Source organism: Microcebus murinus, chromosome 2, assembly GCF_040939455.1.
Source record: "Microcebus murinus isolate Inina chromosome 2, M.murinus_Inina_mat1.0, whole genome shotgun sequence".
Lineage (NCBI taxonomy): Eukaryota > Metazoa > Chordata > Mammalia > Primates > Cheirogaleidae > Microcebus > Microcebus murinus.
The window spans coordinates 23,770,659-23,793,450 of record NC_134105.1 but is presented as its reverse complement, the minus strand read 5'-3'; the positions used below and the strand labels follow the sequence as shown (position 1 = coordinate 23,793,450).

At 49.4% G+C, this 22,792-nt stretch overlaps 1 protein-coding gene across 3 annotated transcripts in view; it reads left to right on the top strand.

Annotated features, from left to right (window-relative positions):
* CSMD2 (CUB and Sushi multiple domains 2) overlaps positions 1-22,792 on the top strand; it is a 570,274-nt gene that overhangs the window by 421,821 nt on the left and 125,661 nt on the right. For all 3 annotated transcript variants that reach the window (XM_075996375.1, XM_075996373.1, XM_075996374.1), the window contains 4 exons: positions 4,585-4,787; positions 10,124-10,315; positions 14,906-15,044; positions 18,716-18,903. In XM_075996375.1, coding sequence (XP_075852490.1) covers positions 4,585-4,787; positions 10,124-10,315; positions 14,906-15,044; positions 18,716-18,903 — 722 coding nt within the window. The remainder of the gene's footprint in view (positions 1-4,584; positions 4,788-10,123; positions 10,316-14,905; positions 15,045-18,715; positions 18,904-22,792) is intronic.

Here is a 22,792-nt window from a genome sequence, read left to right as displayed (position 1 = left end):
CCGTCCTCCCGGCGCCGGCCTGCTCCGCGTCTGCGGCCCGAAGACACAAACACGCTGGCAAGCAAGGCTTCCACGGGAGGGAAGACCTTTCCACCTCTTCCTTCACTCCGGCACCTCCCCACTGGGAACACAGTGGGGACAGGGCTGCAAACTGTTTTCAGTATATCAAAATCCAAAAAGAAAAAAAAAAACCCACAATATTCACCAGCAGGGGAGCTGCTCAGACAAACCCAAATGTCTGCTTTGGCCTGGAATTATCTCTATCAACCAGAACCTCTAGTTAGCATGTATCGACTTTGATTTCTGAAAGATGAGAAAAGTATTCTGTAAGAGTCTTAATAAATGTGGTCGGTTTGGCAAAACTCAGTCTTCACGGGCTGCCATCAAGGGTTTATAGTAAAAGGGGTTGCCAGCCCCCTGGAGCAGCCCCCTCGCTGATGTCCTGTATCCGCTCTTACCCCTGCCACTCTGTTCTCGCCTGGGCAGCAGGGGCGATCTTAAAATGAAAATTGGACCCTGTCAGATCTCCACTTAAACTCCTTCAATGACCTCCCTTGGCTCATAGGGCCAAATCCAGACTTCCTCCCACAGCCGTGGCTCTGCCGGCCTCCCGTGGCCCAGCTTCCGCCTCTGTGGCTCTCCTGCTGTTCGCGTGTCCTGGGCCGGCTCCCTCTGGGGCCTGTGCACATGCTGCCCTTTATGCACGGAAAGCTCCCCTCGACCTCCCACCGCACCTGCTCTCCATGTGGCCGCCCCTCTTTGAGCCCATCGTCTTGCTTAAATGCCACCTCCTCAGACAGGTCTTCCACGGCCACTCCGGCTAAACGGCTGCTCTGCCTCAGCCCTTGGCCGTTTCCTGCCCTGCTTTTGCCGCAGCTGGTAAGCTTGCAGCGGGTTTGTGTCTATAGCGGAATCACCTATCGCCCGAAGCTCCCGGAAGATGGCACCCTGTCTGTCATTGTCACTGGTACGTCCCAACACCCAGCACAGAGGAGGGGTTTAAATAAATGGATACTGTAAAAGGTTTGGAACTTGAGCCTCCTTCCTCTTGGCTGCCACGTTGCGTTATTTCTGCACGCAGAGGACCGGCTCGCCGTCCCCTCCCCTGCGCTGCTCTGCACGTCAACGCCAGGCCTCTGACTCTGACTGTCAGATCAGCTAAGCTGAACGCAATGACCTGGTATTTTTAATTCATGGTCTTGAGTACCAGGCCTTGAGCCTTTGTGTGATGCACATGTAAACTGCTGCTTCTTGAGAGAGCCTCTCCTGCCAGGCCTGGCGCAGCCGCGGCCCCGTCCTCCCGGAGCTGTGGGCGGCGGCGTCGGGGAAAGGGTATCAAGAAGCGCTAAGGCCTGACCCAGGTTATTATAGTGTAATGGTCATTCTGGCTCCGTCTCTAACCAGCCCTTGACCTTGGACAAGTTTCTGACCCTCTAGGAGCCTAGGTGTTCTCATTTTTAAAGATGGGACTCATGTTACTTACAAAATAAAGATGTTTGTGTAGACTCAATGGGATAATGTGAAAGTGTCGTATACACAGTGGTTGTTACAGAAACATGTTTTCCTTCATTTCTGCTTGGTCTCCACATTCTCCGGTTTCTCAACTTCCCGTCAGACTGGGACTTCAGTCACTCATTCATTGATTCCCTCACTCACTCATTCGATCGTTTACCTCAAGGACTTCGGACGGTCTCTAACTAGAAGAGGACAAAGCCCTGGCTCCCGTAGCTAATTCCCAGGCCCTCGTTCTCTTCTCTCCCTCAGTTCAGCTCTGTTCTCTGACATCCTCACCCCACCTGAACTCACGGATGCAGCTGCCTTTTTCCCAGGCACCTTCACCTCCCCTCTGTCCTGGGTCTTATATTATTAAATCCAAAGCAAACACACTCCTATTCATGCTAACCAAACTTCAGGTCTCATTTCCTGCCTCCTTCCTTCCCTGATGAGTGTGGGCCTTGCCAGCCTCCCTTTTCTGAGAGCACATTCAGCATGGCTCGCGCTTGGTCCACTCTCACGGTGGCTGCTGATTTCACGGCACACCGAGCAACACCCAAAGCAGAGAAGGAGGGGGCAGCTTGGCACGGCAGTGAGTGTGCGTGTTTGCTCTCCTGCCCGGGGAGCTGCTCCTCCTGCTTTTCCATCAAGTGGGGGGCCCAAGCCTCACACCGCTCTTGGTGTTGAGGACTCCCCACCTCTATCTACGAAAGGCTCTACCCTGGGAATCCGGGACATTGGCTTGGATCCTGCTAGTAATAATTGGTGATTGAAAATGAGGAACACACACACACATATATATGTTCAACAAAGAATAACTAGAAAATATAACTAAGAATTAATCTTGCTCACAAAACCCATAAACTTGTAGACTTCCAAAGAATGAATGGTATCTACAGTGTTCCTGGAGGGGAGAATTAGTAACATAAAGACATCAATTCCCCCCAAATTAATCAATAAATGTGTGCAATTCCAATTAAAATCTCAATCAGATTTTTTTGGAGAGGGAACTTGGTAACTGCGAAGTTCATCTTTAAGAGTAAATTTGGTAAATTAGCTAAGAAATTTTGGGGAAAAAACATGAAAGGGTACTTGTCCTGTAAGAATATTAAAATTTGAGACTATGACCTCAGTAAGCTGAGTCACTATGTTCCTGGTACCGCAAGTAGAGTCCAGGGGTAAATGAGGGAGCACTGGACCCGAGAAGAGTCTAGAAACAGACCCACGGCCAAGAGGACATTTGACCCAGTGGGTAGAACCTGGATTATTTAGTTACAAGAGTGCCATCGTTTCAAAGGTATTCACACGCACCACCCGCGGTGTCGGGCTCCTCCGGGGCACTGAAGCTACAACAGGGTTTCATGAATGGTCCCACATTCATGAAAATTATGTTCTAGTTGGGGAGAGGGAGAGTAAACAAATAGGTAAGCTAAGTATAGACTGGTAAATGTCAAGGAGGCACTAAACAGATGTTTTGATAGACAAAATATAGAAGAGGCTATGTTAGATCAGTGTGGGACCATTGAGTGTCCATTTGGACAAATAATGAACTTAGCCACCTCAAGAAATGAAACAACACAAGTTCTGGGAAAATATTAAAGTTTTGTTTTTTAATCATTTTGGGGATGAAGGTTTGCCCAAGCATAATGTGACATCCAGTATCCTTAAAGGAAAAAATTAACATGTATGATTACACAAAATGAATGATTTTTTATGCCAAAATAGACACCATAGCAAAGCTTAAAGGCAAAAATGTCACCAGACACTAGGAGAAAATATTAGCAACAAATGTGTCATATAAAAGAGAAATCAAAATATATAAAGATAAACAAAAATAATGATGCATAATTAAATAGAATTTTAAAAGACCAATGACCAAATTAACATGGATGAAGAGTGTACAGAGATACAAACACCCAATGAATTTGTGTGAAGATACCCAACTTTACTAAATTATCTAAACTCAAAAAACATCAATAATATTCCATTTAGGTGTAGCATATGTGGGAGTATTTTAATATAGAATATATTTATAACATAATATCTGACATTGGTGAGGTGAAGTTTAGAGAGAATAGTAATATTAATATTGTTTAGTGGGAACATAAATTGATACAATCATTTGAGAGCATAGTTTTCAGCATTTATTTAATAATTTTTAAACAGATACCCTTTTCCCACCAAAAATATTATTCCTATGAGTCAATTCAAACATTAACAGAAATGTGCAAAGCTACATAAAGATGGAAATGTTCCTTGCAGTTTTATGTGAAATAGTGAAATATAACAATGTCCATTTCTGCAGAAAAAAAAGGAGATATATATGTCCACAATATAGTATTAAGTGAAGAAAGAAAGTTACATAAAACTGTAAAATACAGTCTCATTTTGAGGGAACACTATATATGTGTGAATATATATATATATGGTTTTGTGAAAGAGAGACTTTTTAAAATTCAGTACATCTGTACATTGTTCGCCTTTTCCTGCCTTGAGCATGTCTTATTTTTAAAATTCAAGAAGCTATTTTTAAAAAGAGATGGTGATAGATGGATTGGATCCTAGAACAGAAAAAAGACATCAGTGGAGAAACTGGTGAAACCCAAATACAGTCTGGAGTTTGGTTCCTAGTAGTACAGGGACGTCGGCTTCTCAGCGGTGACGAATGTACCATGGAAATATAAGATGTTAGCAGTGGAAGAAATGGTGCAGGGTCTGTGGGAATGCGCGTATTATCTTTGCAACTTTTCTGTAAATCAAAATTATTCCACATTAAAAAAACCGATTAACAGAGTCACGCAGGCTGTTAGCCAAGGCACCTTTGCCCGCCAGAACCTTTGGTCCCAGAAGAATCCAGGTTACTGCTGAGCGGTCTGGCTCTGAGAGCTGTCTGTGGCCTGCGGGGCCCCAGTGTGGAGACCCTGCCTGCCTGGCCCCTGGGGTGGGCAGGGATTATCTAAGGGTGTCTCTCTATGGGAGACCGAGGTACAGCCTCACCCCGGCCTTCACTGCGGCCAGGCCAGCTTCTCAGAGACCCCCCAGATCTCCCTGCCTTGAGCCCGGCGTGACGGCTGCCTCTTCCCCGTGCAGGCTCCACTTCCTGGTGTTCGACACGGAGGAGGTCCACGACGTGCTGCGCGTCTGGGACGGGCCGGTGGAGAGCGGGGTGCTGCTGAAGGAGCTGAGCGGCCCGGCCCTGCCGAGGGACCTGCACAGCACCTTCAACTCGGTCGTCCTGCAGTTCAGCACCGACTTCTTCACCAGCAAGCAGGGCTTCGCCATCCAGTTCTCAGGTCTGTGCACACCCCCTGCAGCCCCCCCCCACGTGTCCTGCCACACGACACCCACCTCCTTCTGCTCCCTCCTTTCCTCCATTTCTCCATCCATGTGAAGATATTTATGGAGCATCCGCTATGTGCCTGGTTCGTGGTTAGTGCCTGCTTGTTCAGATATCCGTGCTGAGCCCACTGTGGCGGGACAGGCGGGCAGGTTAACCTGCGCCTAAATGCAAACTGATAAGTGTCCAGATAAAGACATACGGGCTGTAATGGTCGCCTTGGAGCATCAAGTAAGACAGAAAGCGTTGAGGCTGGGCGAGGCTATCACTCTGGGAGGCCAAGGCAGGAGGACCATTTGAGCTCAGGAATTTGAGACCAGCCTTAGCAAGAGGGATACCCTGTCTCTAATACACAAATTAGCCAGGCACGGTGGTGTGTTCCTGTAGCCTCAGGGAGGCTGAGGCAGAAGAATTGCTTGAGCCCAGGAGTTTGAGGTTGCTGTGAGCTAGGCTGATGCCGCTGTGAGCTATGATGATGCCACTGCATTCTACCTGGAGTAACAGAGCGAGACTCAGTCTCAAAAAAAGGAAAGAAAAGAAAGTGTTTCCCAGAGGGAATAGTGATCTATGACACAGAGAGGTGCCACTGAGTTGGACTTTGGAGGGTTTGTGTACCCCTATTAAATGGAAAAGAGAGAAAAGGGCATCTTAGGTACAAAGAACACATGAACAAGCACAGAAGCAGGAATGTGGGCTCTGGAAGTGCAGGGCTGTCCCTTGTGGCTGAGACACAGGGAGCCTAGAGGGATGCGGGCCATGCCACACTGGCCAGTGTTTGGGGCACAGTTATGAAAGATCTAATATGACATGCAGCACACTTGGGTTCTTAGTTTGGTGCAGGTCTCAGTTAGGACTGGAAGCCACACCTGAGCAATCTAAATTCCAGTAATTGTGCACTGCAATTGCCAATTGTGGAGGAGCGTGACAAGGAGCTGCCCTGAATGGGCACTGCTCACGCATCCGGTTCCTGGGCTTAGATAACGTATGTGACTGGTCCTGCCTCACCCGGCCCTGCATCGTCTCATCTCCTCTGAAGTGAGTCTTCCTTTACTCCTCTCCCTGAACAGGTGCCTCTGCCTCGGTTTCTGCTTGTGTTTAGTATACAGCAGCTGTCTTCATTACCATCTCCTTACTCCACTGTGGGGGGGAGTTTCCATGGTGATTCCATAGCAAGTCTATGTGACACCTGTGCCATGGCTCTGCCCCAACACTCCCTCCCGGTTGGTGGTTGGGCCCTGTCCCTGGCACTGCTGAGGCTGTTACAGGGTTGCAGATCGCACTTCTAGCTCTTTAATGCATCTGTCTTCTCCGTGGAGATGAGCATTTAGCAGCATGGGGAGCAGATGAGGGTCTCCGGGATCGCATGTGTTTATACTTATTAGCTTGTCCATTTAACACTCGTTCAAGCTTCCAGTCTAGCATTTCCACTCTATTCCCAGGAGTTCCTTGGAATATTAATTGGTATGGTAAGAAAAGGAAGTTTGCATGATCAAGTAATATCGGGAAGGAGCTCAGCTTGAGCAGACCTAAAGAGACTGTCTGGAGTGTGGGACCCCGAGAACATTTGCTGTGCTGGTACATATAAACTCACAAGCTGTCTGGCAGGTCACAATTTCCAAACATATTTGATCACGGGTGACTTTTTTCAAGGCCATCTCAAGAGACTAGCATTTCCTGGAGCAAACTTTGGAAATTGCTGGGATAAGTGATGGAAGGGTCTCCCAGCAGTGAGGAGGGTAGAATACTGAAGAGACTACTCATCCACTCTCTGGGGAAAGGCATGTTATGAATAATTAAGGCCAGACATATATTTTCTTCCACTGAGGATATGGCTTTAAGGCAAAAAAAAAAAGCCTATAATTGTGCTGACAAATTCCCCCGCAGATTTGCATTGTCTGACCTCCGGTGCGTCCTGGGTGTAGCCACGTGGGAGAGAGTCCCTGGGTGCTCTCCTGCGCTGTGCTCAGGCTGCCTCTCATGCATTACCCAGCTCTTAGAAGTCCTCTTCATCCTTCAAGGTCCATCTCAGATGCCACTGCCTCCTGATCTCCCCATTCAGAATATATTGCTGTAGCCCATGTCACCCCAGCACTTTACTTCCATGTCTTCAGCACATTGTCACAAGGCATTCTGCCTTATCTTAATGCTGGCCACCTACTTGCCATCCCACTAAAAGCTCTTAGAGGGTTAGGGCTACGCCATGCCTCCCGGATTCCCTCGTAGTGTATGTATGCAGCAGGTGCTCACTCATTGCTTAGTGAACAAATGAGCACATGCAGCTATGAACACACGAGTGGGTGGTTTTCTCCTACACGAGGGTTTCCTTGGGCAAACTGCCCTGAGCGTTGCTTAGGCCCACACAGAGTCGTGTGGTCAAAGCTACCTGGCCAGGGCTCCAGAAAAGCCATGACAGCCTGGCCCAGTGTTCTGGGCATAACTGAGGCTTGGGAAAGGTCACCTTCCCTGTTGCTGTCATCAGTTAGCAAATACCAGGACTACTCTAGGGAAGAGAGAATGGCTCACCCCATGTTAACTTTCCAGTGTGTGTTTGACAGGGGATTGTGCAGAAATGCCAGGGACGATTAGTGCAGGCTTGGCTTTATTAAGTAAACATGACTGTGTAACATCTAACATCCTGTCTGCACCACGTGGATCCAGCCTTTCCCTGGTGTTTTGCCAAGCAGCTCAAATTCAGGAGCATTAAAGAGAGAAAGAGAGAACAAAAAAAAAAAGGTGAGCGGGAAGCATAATCCCAGCCATCTATTGAGTGGGCGCCACACTAAGCTCGCCACGACATCAGCTCTTATAATTTACACAAAAACCATAAGGTGTGGGCCCCATTATTAATCCGTGTTGCAGATGTGGGCTCTGAAGTCTCTCATACAAGGTCATGGAGTTAATAAGTCACAGTGCCTGCATCAAAACTCAAGCGTCTGGTTCCCAAACCCATGAGGGTGCTCTGTCGCCTCCCATATAAATAGTCTTCCCGAGTATGGTCAGAGCAGGGAGATATTTTTATTCTAGGGAGTCATTTGCATGTGTACAGAGTACTGTAAAGCTAGAGCTGAGAGCTGAGCCTGTTTTTAATTGGGATGGAAAAAGATTGATGCTTATTTGACTTTATAAATAAACTCAGTAAGTGTCAGATGGTGATGATTTGTTCATTCATTCATTTATTCAACAAATATTTACTGAGCACTATTGTGTGTGCTGAGTTCCATCCCAAGCCCTGGAGATACAGTTGGGAGCAATACAGCCAAAGACTCTGTTCTCATAGAGATACACAAGTGATACACAACAGAGAGGCAACAAATAAATTAGCATTATTACAGATTTTGTTGTGAAAAGAACAAAATAGGATAATAAGATAAAATTGATGGAAGGGGATTGAGGGATAAGCCCAGAGGAAGGTGATCAAAGAGTCCTGTCTGAGGAGGTGACATTGGAACTGAAAACTGAATGACAAGATGGAATTGACATAAGACGATCTGCGGGAAGCTCATTCCAGGCAGAAGGACCAGCATGTACAAAGGCCCTGTAGGGAGGAAGGGAAGGGGGAACTGAGTGTGTTGTGTTGGAAGATTTTATAAATGTGGCTGGAATATATTAATAGCAAATCATTGATGGTGTTAATGATTAAAGCAAAGGATAGGTTTTTAAATGTGATCTCAAGAGGGGGGCTTAAGATAGGGTACCATATACTAAGGTTGGCAGATATTTTCTATAAAAGAGTAGATGGTAAATATTTCAGGTTTTGTGGGCCATACAGTCTCTGTCATTACTACTCAACTCTCTCATCATAGCATGAAAGCTATGATAATATATAAACAAATAAGTGTGCCTGTGTTCCAATAAAACTTTATTAACAAAAACAAGCATAGGGCCAGACTTGGCTGTGGGCCATAGTTTGTTGAGTACTGCCAAATACTGCTGTTATTGAGTATATGATATTAAATACTATGTCCGGACTCACACACAATCCTTGATACCATAATTAGTAACATCAGTGTGTTACAGTTGCCCAAGGCTGGTGCTTCTCAAACTTTTCTACTGAAGTTCTCCTAATAGCAGAAGAGAATGGATGCATATCCCACTGAGGGTGTAGCAAGCACAAAATCTCTTTGAGGCTTCATGTTTTTGCTTATAAACTAATGTGAATTTTACATTCTACTCCCCAATAAATTCTTTTGTTTTTGTGTAAAAGTAACTTTTCCTGAAATTTTTGAGAACACGGACACTCCAAGCAAAAGAGCATTATTTATCCTGTAGCTTCCAGAACCTTCTGCCTCTGGTCTGCTGACCACAGTCTGTGAGGGATGGCATAGGTAGGCACCAGGCCCTGTTGTCAGCTCTATGCTGTGCAGGCAGTCAGAGTTGTTGCAGCTGCCTCCGAATCCTTTGTCTGGACTTACTCTTGCACCATTTCCTCCTGTGTGTTTCTTCATGCTGCGTTTTTTTTTTCATTCATTTTCTCGCTCATTCTATTTTCATTTATTCATTCCTTTTATCATGCATTCAGCATTTGCTTATAAGACCCCTGCTCTGTGTTAGACTAGGTCAGGTACTAGACAACAAACATTTCCCAAATTCCTGGGTATTTTGGATTTTTAATACACCTCAGCTACTTATGTTTGTTTTGAACTCTGCTCTGCCACTTGCTACAAATATCTGACTTTTCTTCGAACATGGTTTCAGTCTGGTGGACCTTTGGTTGTTTGCCATTTCAAGAGAGAGCATGGTCATCACCTGGCTTCAGTAACTCCCTGAGACTTCTCTACCACTGCTCAGCACTCAGGCAGGCCAACTCCCAAACTCTTTTACAAAACCTTCTGATCGAATACAGAAAGTTTAGGCTTAATTATCTTGTCTCTCCCTCGTACTGATCACAGTTAGTTCCATTATGCAAAATTGCAACGTTTTGTCTATGTAACAATGCCTGTAGTCTTAGATCAAACCGAACTCAATTCTACAATCATAACAGTGCAATTGTGCTTAACCCCTGGTATCTCATGACAGGTGGATGACAGTAATGGTGCAGGTACTGGTAGAAGGGTGGTGGTGATGGCAGTGAGCATGCCAGCGTGCGATCACAATGCTGGTGGCGGCAGTGACGATAACAGGAGTGAGAATCACGGCAGTGTTGCCCCAGCCAGCGCCAAGGGTGCGGAGGTGACGGTGGTCGGTCGAGGTAGTGGCACCGGTGATATCGGTCAGCAAGGGTGATGTGCTGGAAGCTTCTTATCCAGCCAACCCCCGGGCAACTCCACTCCCCCTTCTGTTTTCTTGCTGCAGTGTCTACAGCAACGTCCTGCAATGACCCCGGGGTCCCGCAGAATGGGAGCCGGAGCGGTGACAGTTGGGAAGCCGGCGACTCCACGGTGTTCCAGTGTGACCCTGGCTACGCCCTGCAGGGAAGTGCAGAGATCAGCTGTGTGAAGATCGAGAACAGGTTCTTCTGGCAGCCCAGCCCGCCAACGTGCATCGGTACAAAGCAGCTGCAGGGCGCACGCTGCCCTCTGGGCCCACGGTTGTGCGCTCCGGCCCCCTCCACAGAAGGGGCGGCTGCGTCTTGAGCCTGAGGCCAGGAGAATTGGACGGATGAAAGTCCCAGAAACCCGAAGTTTACCCTGCTTTGCATGCAAGTGTGCCCATACTCACTCACTCCCATTCACACGCTCATACTCCAAGCACACACAACACTAGGAATTCTTCACTTGCTAAAATGGTCCCAGAGATTGCCATGACAGGCAAGTCTGTCCCTTTCTCTCTGGGACGATGGGTCACCTTGGATAGTGAAGGTCAACAGGCTTCCAAATGGTTCTCTACTACCTGAAGCACTAGCAGGACACCCACAGGGCCAGGGTGTAAAGAAAAGAACCTCACTCTTCCCATTCTCAAGGAAATTAGTGGTTACCTGGGTCCTGGTGCTTTAGATCTAGCCTCAGTCTTAAAATCTCCCCATTTGACAGATGAAGAAACAGAGGCCCTGAGACTTGTCCATAGTCATGTTGTTTGTGAAGGGTAGGTCCTGCATAATCCTGCCTTCTCACTGCTTGAGACAGGGAGAGGAGGACAAGAAAGAAAGAGAAATACAAACAAAAATGTCCAGGTGCTCATTTCCACATGGTTCTTCTGCTCAGGCGAAATAACGAATGCATTTACCTCCCATGTCAGCGCTGGGTGTTAGAAGAAAGCCGATCGTCACTGAGCCCTTACTGTGTGCCTGCCCTATACTGGGCATTTACTTAGGTGACCTCATTTAACTTTCTCAGCCAGCTCTCTGAAATTAGCACCATTTCCTCATTTACAATTGAGGAAACTGAAACTTAGACAAATTTGGATATCTTGCCCCAAATCCCACAGCTAGAATATGGCAAAGCCAAGATTCACACCCACGCCAGGCTGAATGCAAAGCCTCTCATTTTCCTACCTCCCACGCCACCCCCCTGCTGGGGACAGGTGCCAGGGACTACCTTCTGCGCTGGCCCGCACCCCTCTTCACGCGGCTCGATGGGAGGCACTGTCCAGGACTGGCCTTTGCCAGTGGTGACTCTGCGACACTAACTCCTGTTCCTCAGTGAGAATTAGGAGTCACCTAGATATGCGGGTCAGGAGCATGGTGAGTGCACGGGGACAGGAGGTTGACACCTGGGTTCTAGAACCAGCTCGGCTCTTAGCGATGTATTGTGCAGCATAGGAAAGAGCATGGGATATTGAAGTAGGCAAGAGGAGCCAGGGTTAGCTTCTGGCTCTTCCGTTCACTCGTACAGTGGCCTTGGGAAAATTGCTTCAACTCTCTGAGCCTGAATTTCATCTGGGAGGGTAAATGCGCTTCCCTTATGTCACTGCGGGGGAGGACACACCTAACCTTCATCTCGAGGAACGCTAACTTCCCTCCCTCCTTCCTCCCTTCCCTTCTTTGTTTCCTTCCTGCAAGTTTTTGGACTCACTTCCCTTTCCTATGCCAGAATTCCATCTGGCCAAGGGAATTGTGAGGCCCCTCCCAAATTCGGCATGCCGCACGGCTGCAATGCCTTAGCTATTTTGCAGAAAAGCAGGTCCTGAGACAAGACTGTCCCAGGTGGAGAAGGAGGGCCGCGCGGTGTTAGACTGATGAGAGCAGTAAGTGTGCAGCAGGCAGGGCAGAGAGGTTAATTCAGCTTTCAGTGCCCATTCTTCTATGCTCGGCTTTGGGAAATGTTCCTCAGGCAACAAAATAAATGCCTTTGCCTCTTCTCTCAAACAAACTGGAAATCCCAGTGACAAGCTTCTAATTTCCAGCTCCCCGGGCATTCTGCCATGTGGGGTCTAGCTGGCCTTGATAACCCTTCATTATCGAGAGGAGACAAATATTTACCGAGTGTCTCCCCATGATAGGCAGTGGGCTAGACGGTGAGCTACATTTCCACAATTGAAATCACCACGTGGTGAGTTTAGAGCTCAGGATTCCAACCCCCTGGATTCACGTCTGGCTTCACCACAACAGTCTGTGTGGCTTTAGACAGAGTGCTTAACGTCCCCTGTGCCTTAGTTTCCTCTCCAGTAAAATAGAGAAAATAGTAATACTCACCTTGTGGAGTTGTTTTGAGGATTAAAAAAGAAAATATTGCAAAGCACTTAGAACCATGCCTGTTTCATAGTCAGCGCTGCGCGGTTTTAGAAGCCATTGTCATCACTCTTATTTTATAGATGAGGAAATGGAGGCTCAGAGAGGGGGATCACTTGCCCAAATTTGCACAGCCAGTGGGTGGCTTGTCAGAATTTGAACCCAGGACCGTGCAACTTTCAAATCAATGCCCTTTTCACAACTGTCTGCCTCAGCATGGACCGCCCACTTCTTGGCCATGTGAAAGGATTAGCGGTGTGTGCCTGCTCCTGCCGGGGCAGCGAGGTTTAGTAAGCTCAGCTGGACCCCTCAAGCAGCCCTGAGCAGCAGGAGCCCGGGAATCCATCCGGGGCCCTGGGGTGGCTGGCAGAGGGCAGTGCGTGCAGCTCATGCTGGGGTCCTGAGCGGGCAGCAGGTGCCCGCTGCCAGGAGCCACCGGGGAGAAAGCTGTGCCAGGGCAAAGGCCTAGAACCCACACACACTGAAAGCACTTAGAGGGTTGACAGGAGAGTCACAGGGGCAGTTTCGGACACACGCAGACTCCCCCATCTGCGGCGAGCTTGCAGGAAGAAGCCCCTAGGCTGGCAAAGGGAGGTGGAGCCCGGTAATCCCTGCCTAGGATGGAGGCCACATGGTGTCCCCTTTGGAAGGGTCCCTGAAGGAGCTGGGACTTCTGAGAGGACACAGGCTTTCTGCTCTCCCTGGCTACACAGACTCTGTTTCTAGGCTGGCCTGGGCAGGGCCACTGTCTGGGCTGGACACTGCAGTCTTGCTTTGCTAAGTTCAAGGTTCTAGCCCGATGGTACAGGCGTCTGGGCAGTCCCACGTATCTAGCCCTCTGCTCTCGAGAGGGTTCAGTGGAGGAGAGGCGGTGGGGCACAAACAGACCTGACTCAAGGAACCATCCTCACCCACAGGAGCTCTCACAGCTGGGGCTTCTCCCCTGCTGGCCTTCGGGAAGGACCTCTCCTCTACCCCGCAGAGAAGGGAGAACGTTGGACTTCAGAGCCAGGCTGGTGCGGGTTTGAGTCCCAGAGTGACTCTGGGCAAGTTTCACAACCTCTGTGAGCTTCAGTTTTCTCGTTTGTAAATCAGGAAGGATAATTCACCATTCACTGAGTTGTTCATGAGACACAAATGAGATAATGTGTCTGAAATGCCGTTCGTCAGGTCTGACACGTAGCAGGTGCCTACTTGAGTGTTCGTGGTACTCACGATGGTACTTGGGATATATTTTCCCACGGGAAAAAAAAAAAAACAGTGCTCATGGCCACTCAGGTTTTATGTTCAGCCACTTCCAGCTTTTATGTCCTGACCTGAAGGCCAGTCATTTTTTCAGACTCTATTAGGGGCCAGCCCAGCCCTTCAAGCCTGGCCCTGAGGGAAAGCCGCAGCGTGAGGCAATAAAGCCCGTCTTGGCGACAGGCAAGTGCTGCTGCTCGTAACCTTGGTGCTCGGACGTACCCTTTGGCTCCCACCCCGATGTCCTCTTCCTGGATTTCCTGGCCACCCTTTAAATGGCTCTCTGTGCTCCCTGTGGGCTCGCCGTTTGCCAACTCCACTGCCAATGTCCAGTGGTGCCCTGTGGTTTCCAGACTGAGCCATATTTGTAGCCTAAGCCATCTTTTCCTGTTAGCGACACCACACACTTCCTGGCTTCTATGCCGTCCAGTCCTCATGCCACAGTGTGACAGCCTCAGCCTAGTAGGGGGAGACTGCCTCGGGCTCTGGGGGAGCTGCCCAGGAGGTCCCAGGAGGTTGCTGTATGGCCTGGCCACCTCCTCCCTCCTCGCCTGCTTGAAAGGCCTGTCACCTCGGGGGAGGGCACCCACTGCAACTCGTTGGGGATTTGTCACGTCTCCGTACAATGGAGGCACACCGCACTCTTGGATGAGGCAATTTGGAAAGTTGGAAGGTGTCTGCAGCCCGAGCAGACGCCAAGAGCAGTGGCAGTGTGGGAGGCCAGCTGCGCTTGGCAGGTGAACGTGCGCGTGTTTTCCACTCCTCCTGACATGGAGTGCGCTGGAACAGATACCCACAAAGCCCACCTGGAAACTGGAGTGAGGAAGCGGAAGGAGACCACATATTCCGTATGTCTAAAGACAGTGACATCTGTGCATCTTGACTCTTTATACCAAACGCTTTAGCAGACGTCTCCAGTAATCTTTACAGCCACCCCACAGAGAAGATATATCTCTTTTTATAAGGTGAAATGCCCATAACATAAAATTATCTATTTTTAAATTAACCATTCAGTGGCATTCGGGACATTCAAAATGTCGTCCGACCACCATGGCTATCTCCAAAACGTGCCCATCGCTCCAAAGCAGAACTGCATCATTCCACACTCCCCTCAGCCCCTCAAGCCAGGGTGTAACTTTGTCCTGTCAGCCCCCACCCCCGCTACCGTGCCTTACCACATGGTCAGTGGTGAGGGTGACCGCCTTACTCTCTTCCTCTGTCCCCAGCTCCCTGCGGGGGAGACCTGACCGGACCCTCGGGAGTCATCCTGTCGCCCAATTACCCAGAGCCCTACCCGCCAGGCAAGGAGTGTGACTGGAAAGTGACCGTCTCGCCGGACTACGTCATCGCCCTGGTATTTAACATGTATGTACCTTTCCCCGGGTGGGAGACAAAGGGTTCAGAGCAGCTAGCGGGTCCAGCCCCGGGTCTCGGGGTGAGTATGCGCAGGTCTGTGAGCAGAGGTCTCATTCCATGGCAGGTGAAGCAGTTGACAGGGAGAGAGAGAAACTGGCGGTGACCGAACATCTCCTACGTGCCGGACACTGTTCTCAGTGGTTGCACACATGTTATCTTACTTAATCCTCACAGTCACTTATGGAGTAGCTGTCATTATCTCTGTCTTACCTCTGAAGACACCAAGATTCAGAGAGGTGGCCTGTGCCGGCCCCTCGCCCCCCTGCTGCGCTCGCCCCCCAGCTTGGCACAGCCCCAGCCCCCATCCTGCTCCTGCGCCCTTTCATGCCTCTCACGGATGAGCTCTTCAAAAGGACTGCCTCTGCCTTCCCTCCTCGCCCACCCCCGTTCATTCCCAGCCCCCTGGAATCTGGCTCTGCCTCCACGGTTCCACGGGAAGCTCCTCTGATAAAAGCCGCCCACGAACTCCTGGCTCCAAACCAAACAGAACCGGCCGCCTTTCATCCCACTCCGCCTCCGGGTCACCCCTCCGTCCTCACGCTGCCTCCCGCCGTCTGCGAGGTTGCTCTCCCCGGGTGCTCCACACCCTCCCGTGACTCCGGTGGCCTGTGGTCACCCCGCTGCCTTTGCCAGACTTTGTCTCGGCCCCTCCTCTCCTTCCCGCCCACACCTTCCTGGAGAGGCCCAGCCACCCGCACGGCTGCGCTGCCCTCCTGTCACAGGGACTCCCCTCTGCCACCCGCCCCCACGGCCTCTGGAGCCCACAGCGGCTCCCTGTCCAGTGTGGGCTCTGTCGGGCTGCAGGCTCCTCACGTGAGCACCTTTCTTCTCCCCACACGTGGGGCTCCGTCCTGAACGTCAGGCCTGGCCTGGCGCCCACTCTCCTACTTCGCCACAGCCTGAACGCACCTCGAGTTCTTCCCTCTTCTCCATCCCCCCACTGCCGTTGGGCTCTCGTCTAAATGACGGCCCTCATCTCCCCACGGGGTGCTCTGCCCCCTCTCGCCTTCCCTGCCGATCTCTCCCTCAATGAGCTGTCAGAGTGATCTTGTCACTCAAAAATGCTGAAATAACCACCCCAGTTTCCATTTTAACTTCCCATAATGATAGTGCTCAGCAATAAAAAAGAATGAACTACTGATACATGCAACACCGTGGATGAATCCCAGAAATATTATGCTGAGTGAAAGAAGACAGACACAAAAAAGCACGTAATGTATGATTCAGCTCATATAAAATTGTAGGATCGGCAAAACGCATCTATGGTAAAGAATTCTGATCAGTGCTGGCGTCTGGGCGTGGGGGAGCTTGGCTGGGAAGGGTCACTGGGACTTTCTGGAGTGGTGGGACAGTTCTGGGTCCTGATATGCATGTGTCAAAACTGAGAGGAATGATCATTTCATAGTATATAAACCATATTGTGATTTAAAAACAAAGAAACAAATAGATCCTTTATTTTTAAACCCCATAATAGTTCTCTTGCTTATAAATAAAGGCCAAGCTCTGGAGTTTCATTCCAAACAGGCTAGCCCCTGCCCCCCTCTCCAGTGAGTCCCCAAGCCCGTCCCAAGCCCTGAGCGCCAGCCAGCCTGACTCCTTGCGGTTCCAGGGCCGCTCAGACTAGTCGTGCCCTTGTGACTTTGCCTCTGCTTCTTCCTTCAGAGCGATTTCCTTTGCCCTCCCTTCCACCCTCTGAGGGTCTTCTCAACTGCCAAGACTTGGCTCAAGCCTGACCTCCTCCGTGAAAGCTTCACTTTCACGCTCCCCACGAACCTTGTTTTGTGCTCCTGCTCTGCCTGGGGCAGGCTGTGTACTTCCCTCTGTTGTTGACACATCTTAGTCCTTCACCCCATGTGCCCCAGGGTAGGAGGCATGCGTTCTTCTTGCACCCCATTTTTATTTCCAAACCATTACTCTTCTTTTCCCCTTTTTCTGTGAGGGTCATTCCTGGCTCTGCTTCGATCTCATAACCTCACTCCTCACTTCCTGCAGCACCGTGAACTTCCCGAAGGCAGGGGGGGTGTCTGGCATGTCTCCGGGTTCCTGGCACCTTGCACAGTGCCGGACATATTCAGGGTGCAAATAAAATTTGATGATTGAAGGAAGGGAGGGACAGACAGAAAGATGTTATTTAAGAAGTGGCAGTGCCATCATTTGTGACCAAGACTGACTCACTCCAATCCCTTCCCTGGTGACTTTTGAAAAAATAGATGGGTAGAAGCTGAATTACAAGTGCAAGAACACTGTGTCACCCGGCAGCCGACACCAGTGTGAGAGGGGCAGAGCGGGAGGAAAGCCGGCGTACGGCTGGCTCTGTGCCCCTCCCCAGCTCTCCACCCTGTCTCTCCAGCCTTACCCTGAGCTGCAGAGATGTGTGGCCTCCTCTCTCTACTGTATGTCTTAGCCAAAGGGTCAAATCGCCATTTCATTCTCAGGCCAGCCAAATGGCACACAGGAAGTCCTCGTTTCACATCATTTCCAAGAACCTGCCACTTTAAGCCAAACAATGTACAGCAGGTCTTCAAATAATATTGTTTCATTCAATGTCATTTCCTTGTAACACTGATGAGGAAAAAAATTGGTTTTGTTATATGTCATTTAGCTTTACGTTGTAGTATCCAGTAGCCTATTGATGTCCTTGAGGACTTACTGTACCTGAGTATCCCAGCCCGTGGCTGGGCATGGATGGATTTGCATCCAAAATCTCTTCTCTGCAAGCTCATCTACTTTTCTATTGCTGCCATCTTGGCACACCTGCTGGGTATCGATTGCTTCTGTTGGATATAGACTTAAGAGTGGAATGCTGTGTCAGAGGGCAGGCATGTGTTCAGATTGGTAGCTAACAACGAAACAGTCTTCCAAAGTGGTTGAACCCATTCACGCTCCCACCAGCAGGGCGTGAGAGCTCCAGGGGCTCCACGTTCTTGCCAACACTTGGCATGCTCCATCATTTTCACTCCAGCTGTTCCAGTGGGACGAATTACAGTCTTGAACTCTAGTATTCAATTACTAAACTAAGACAATTTTTAAAATGGGTTTTCCTCCACACCAGGGCCAGGATAGCTAAAAGAGAGGCATACCTGTGGGCGCGTGGAGTGGGATGGTAGCAGCCCCAGGGAGAGCAAGAGGACTGGCTCTGGATAAAGGCACAAAGCCAGGCTCCTTCGTGGTCACAGGCCCCTTCCTGCCTGGGACTGGCTCCCAGAGTGTCTCCCTCCCTCTTAGGAGAGGAGATACACAGTCACACAGTATAAAAAACGTTAGTGTCAGGTGTGAGACCTGCGTTCTGGACCCACTTACGCTAAACACTTGATGTCTAGAGTGGGCATCTCATTTTCCCTTCTGTGTAAGGAGGACATTAGGTTTTCAGCTCCAGACTTTTGGACGCTGACTGTGGACTCTGCCTCCTCTGCCCCTAAGCCTACCTTGTCCACCCTCTCACCTGACCGAGAGGTCACCGGGGCTTCATCCTCACCCGCCCTCCAGCCAGTCCTCGGGGGTTGAGTGCCAGTGGGGGGGGCTTGCTTTCTGGGAGGCCCCATCCTGTGGTTGAGCCTAAGGCCCCAGCATGAGCCTTCATTTGACCTTAGTGGGTGGGGGTGGGATGTTTTTGTTCCCAGCTTTAACTTGGAGCCTGGCTATGACTTCCTCCATATCTACGACGGACGGGACTCTCTCAGCCCTCTCATAGGAAGCTTCTACGGCTCCCAGCTCCCAGGCCGCATTGAAAGCAGCAGCAACAGCCTCTTCCTCGCCTTCCGCAGCGACGCATCTGTGAGCAATGCTGGCTTCGTCATCGACTACACAGGTAAGGGCCCTGGTGCCAGAGATTGCTGAGGGCAGGACCAGCAGAGGGGGAGAGTGCAGTGCAGTGAGGAGAGCACTGGGCGGGACCACAGGGTGCCCATGCCAACCCTGGCACTGCTGCCACCCGCAGAGAACCTGCCTTCCCTGCGGTCCCTAGCTGGCCTAGTCCTTCACTCCCACGTGCCCCGGGGCTGGGAGAGAAGGGCACCAGCATTCTCCTGGCACCTCATTTTTACTTCCAAACCATTACTCCTCTTCTCCCCTTTTTCTCCCATTTTCTCCCCTTTTTCTCCCCTTTTTTAGAGGGTCATTCCTAGCTCTACTTTAGTCTCATAGCCTCACTCAGTACCTCTCAGCTAATATCTTCCTGGTCACTCCCTCTCATTAAGGAGGGTTCAGACATGAGGCTCAACTTTCCTCTCTATCCCAAAGCCCCCCACCATCCCATGTGACTTCAACACCCATATGAACAGCCCATCCAATCCTAGGGTCACAATGCTTGGACCTCTGTCCCCAGAACACTCCTTGGCCATACTGTGGCACTTTGTCATAGACTGGTCACTTTCTGATACTTCCTGATCACATTTGCATATCCTTCCAGATGTCTTGCTCCCACTGCACCTTTGAACTAATCAAGGCAAGCTCACAGTGTAGGGATAAGAAGCAGGAGTCAACAATTGTTCTCTTTAAGGTAGCAAATATTGCAGGTTTGTCTGTTGCAGCTACTCAGCTCTGCCATTGTAGGGCTAAAGCAGCCACAGACCAAACATAATGGCATGAGTGTGGGTGTGTTCCAGTAAAAATTGATTTACAAAGACAGCCGAGGTCCCTGCCTAGTCAAGAGCATAGACCGTCAGATGGAAAGTTCATGTATTTATCTAACCTCTCAAAACCTCCATTTCTTCATCTGTACAATGATGGCAGGAAAATTCCTCTCTCACAGAAATATTAATATTGTAAAGATCAATGAGTCCATGCATTAGAGCCCTTGGTGTGGTGCCTGGCACGTATCACACATCCCATAATGTTTAAATATTATCAGAAGCCCTGCGAGTTGTTCCAGGCTCTCGAGCACTCCACTTTCTTCTACTCTGTTAATCTCTTTTTGACCTTTCATTCTTCCCTAATTATCCCAAACCCCATTACCCAAATCCTAGCTCCATTTCTTACTTGATTTGTGAGCTTGGCAAGTTATTATCTCTTGGAACATCGTCTACAAAATGGTGGCAATAATAATTATATTGCAGAAGGCTCAGATTAAAAGATATTTTACACGTGCATATTTTATATGTATATGTATGTATGCATCATACCCATGTGGACTAACACTCTGCAGATACTCTAGAGATGATGGATTTTGTTATTTCTACTATAACCCAAGTTCTCCCTGGCCTCATCAGCCTGTGTGTACAAATGGGGTCACATTACCAGTTAAAATTAAAAAATTTCTGGCTCATATTCCCCACTTGCATAATGTAGGACCTCAGCCACCTTTTAAAGTGTCCCTTCATTAAATATTTCTGAACCCCTGGGAATATCTCACATGAGCGAGCAGATAATGCTCCTAACCACAGCTAACTCTGTGTTTACCAACTGCCAGCGCAACCCTAAGTACTTTACATCCATCAATTCACTGAACTCCCATAGCTCTCAGTTGTCTGCTGTTCTTCAGGTACTGTTCTGGAGTATTGGTGCACAGGATAGAGAATGTTTTGCTTGTAGTCCTCGTGTCCCATGGGGCTAGCGTGGGGAATGGATATTTTGCCTCCTCGCTTCCTCCAGGTACCTGCCATTTGGCAAACCTCCATATCCAAACCCTTCTCCACGTGCTGATATCAGATCAAACAGTCAGATCTTTTGGAATTCTAACAGAAGGCACCTGACTTAGACCCAGCCTGGGACCCCCACTGCTCTACCCACCACCATTCCCACTGCCATATCATCATCACCATTTTGTTATCATTCATATCTTTATCCAAATTCTCATCAGTACCCTCAGTTTTCCTGCCCACTAGTCCTTCTATTGAATAAACCATGCAAAACTGCACCCTTTGTTAAATCCACACCTAAGCGGCTGAGGACAGCTGAGTAAACATGATGCTTAGAGCCACCACAAGTAATGTCCTTTAACCCCAGCTAAGCCTTAGTGGCCACCAAAGATGCCTCTGACTTGTTACAATTGAGTTCTTCTCCTTGGCAGAGATTCCAAAATTTCACCCCAAATGGCACCACTGTCAGCCTCATTCGTATAAGATGATTTCATTTCCTCTTCCCTGGGTACAGAAAGCTACTGGGTAGAGATTCCCTCAGCCTCCTCTCCAGTCACCTGGTTCAGGGCAACCTGGCTGTGGCCATCTCTCCCCCAGGTTTTCTCCAGGGAAATTCATGGGCTGAGAGCCACACCTCCAAGTCCTCTGTCCCAGTGGAGCTCTTTCCACTTCCAGCTGTCAGCCCAAGATGGCATCTAGATGGGTCCTCAAGTCCAAAACACAGCCCAGGGAATAAGGTCTTCCCAGCTACCATCGGAACCAGCCAAGCAACTGAAGGAAGGCCGGTTACCAGGGAGAGGCAAGAGAGGAGGCACAGCCCACTGGCTCACCCTCCCCCACTGCACTAACATACGCAGTACAAGTGCCAAGATGAAGATAAATGTGGGTGTTTGGGGAGTAGGGGGTGCCTGTTGAGAACTTCAAGCTGCCAGCCTGCCTTCCCAGACTACACACCTTCTGATACTAGTCAGAAGATAACCCCCACTACCTCTGATAACCCATTTGGTGGACAACACGGGGGCCCCTGACTTACCCTATGTTGTCCCTGTCTCAGAATCCCTGAAACCCTGGAATGGGTCTGCTTTGCTACCAGATCCCATGGTCCATATCTTTCTCCATAGGGTGGGCTCCACCACTTATTAGCTGTATGGCCTAAAACAAGTTGCCTAACCTCTCTGAGCATCTGCTTCCTCATCAGTCAAAGGGGGGCAGTGACATGAGATAGAGGAGCCATTGTGAGGGTTGGTGAACAGGCACAGCACCTAGCAGAGTGCCCAGTACCAGCAGGTGCTTGGCATGCACTTTGAGCCACTCTTTTCCATCCCACTGCCTTTCTCCTGTGTAACTGGTATTTCATTTGCTGTGTCCTTGTTGAGAAGAGAGAAGGGCATGGACCCCTCTTCATGGGACTAACCCAGTGGAACACAGTACATTTCTTTTTTGTTTACTGAAGGCATAAAGTGTGAGCTTATGTTTTGCACGTGTACATGTATGAGGGTGGATTATTTGTAACATGGGAATTTGTGATATGTGTGTTTGTATACTCCTCCAGTCCATAGCAAGGAATTGGACGTTCTGCACTCTGTGTGTCTGTAGAACACCGTAGATGGAGATGTAGCCCAGGAGGACTTACACATGAGGCAGGGCTGGATCCTGGGGAGGAGAAAAATTGGCATCTGGAAGCCATCTATGTCTGTCTTTTAGAGAGATTCTGGCCTCTGCTAATGCTGAGTCTCCTGGGAGCTGTGGCTTCAGGGGTCCTGCTCTGGGAGGTCAGGGGAGCCCACGAGAGCCCCATCTAGCTAGATATCGCCGGACTCAGCTGGGTTTAGCGCCGTGAAAACCACTCCAGGGTCAGCCCTTCCTCCATGCAAGGCAGTGCGACCAGGGGCCTTTCCACGTGTCCTACCAGCTTCCCAAGGGGGAAGCTGAAACATAGGAAAACAACTAACAAGCAAACTAATTTAAGTGAAAAAATGTTCTATATTTTAACAATACAGATAACAAAAATTTCACTCTAACACAAAAAGGCAAAATGTTTCTAGAATACAAGAGCTCCAGGGCAGGAAGCGTAAGCTCCCAAGGGCCTAAAATCAGGACCTGAGAGTGAGGTTATCACCC